The sequence below is a fragment of the Lipotes vexillifer genome, unplaced genomic scaffold, assembly GCF_000442215.2.
Source record: "Lipotes vexillifer unplaced genomic scaffold, Lipotes_vexillifer_v1.1 scaffold1094, whole genome shotgun sequence".
Lineage (NCBI taxonomy): Eukaryota > Metazoa > Chordata > Mammalia > Artiodactyla > Lipotidae > Lipotes > Lipotes vexillifer.
This window is the reverse complement of record NW_006792775.1, coordinates 226,093-226,498: the sequence shown is the minus strand read 5'-3', so window position 1 is coordinate 226,498 and position 406 is coordinate 226,093. Positions and strand designations below refer to the sequence as shown.

The 406-nt window shown below is 74.4% G+C and overlaps 1 protein-coding gene across 1 annotated transcript in view; it reads left to right on the top strand.

Moving 5' to 3' along the window:
- Positions 1-406, top strand: part of ANO9 (anoctamin 9) — a 22,992-nt gene extending 22,586 nt beyond the window's left edge. Inside the window, 1 exon segment of the mRNA XM_007465988.1 lies at positions 19-406. Coding sequence (XP_007466050.1) covers positions 19-406 — 388 coding nt within the window.

The following is a 406-nucleotide window of genomic DNA, read 5'->3' as shown; positions in this document are numbered from 1 at the left end:
GACTTGGCCCTCGGCCAGGAGAGGGAAGAGGCGCGCCGAGGCGCTGAGGGACCCCGCCTCCGCCCCAAAGTCCGAGCCCAGGCCCGAGGCCTCCCAGGGCGCCGGGGTCGAACGGAGAAACCTGCTGGAGCCGCTGCGCACCTGTGTCCGGGCGGAGCTACAGCCGTCCGCGCGCCCCGCCCTTCCGTGCGCGCCCCCGACCTGCCCGCCCCCGCGCCCCCCAAACGTGCGCGCCCTGCCCGGCTCACCCCACCCGGAGGAAGCGGGTACTAACGCCCCTCCGGGAAGGCGGAGCGCGGGCGTGGGGTGTGTGGAGGGCCCGGGGGTGCAGGAGGGGGCCTCTCGGCTCGCTGGGCCACAGAGCTTTGTGCAAGTTCTTTCCTTCGGGACAGACGTCCGGGGATGA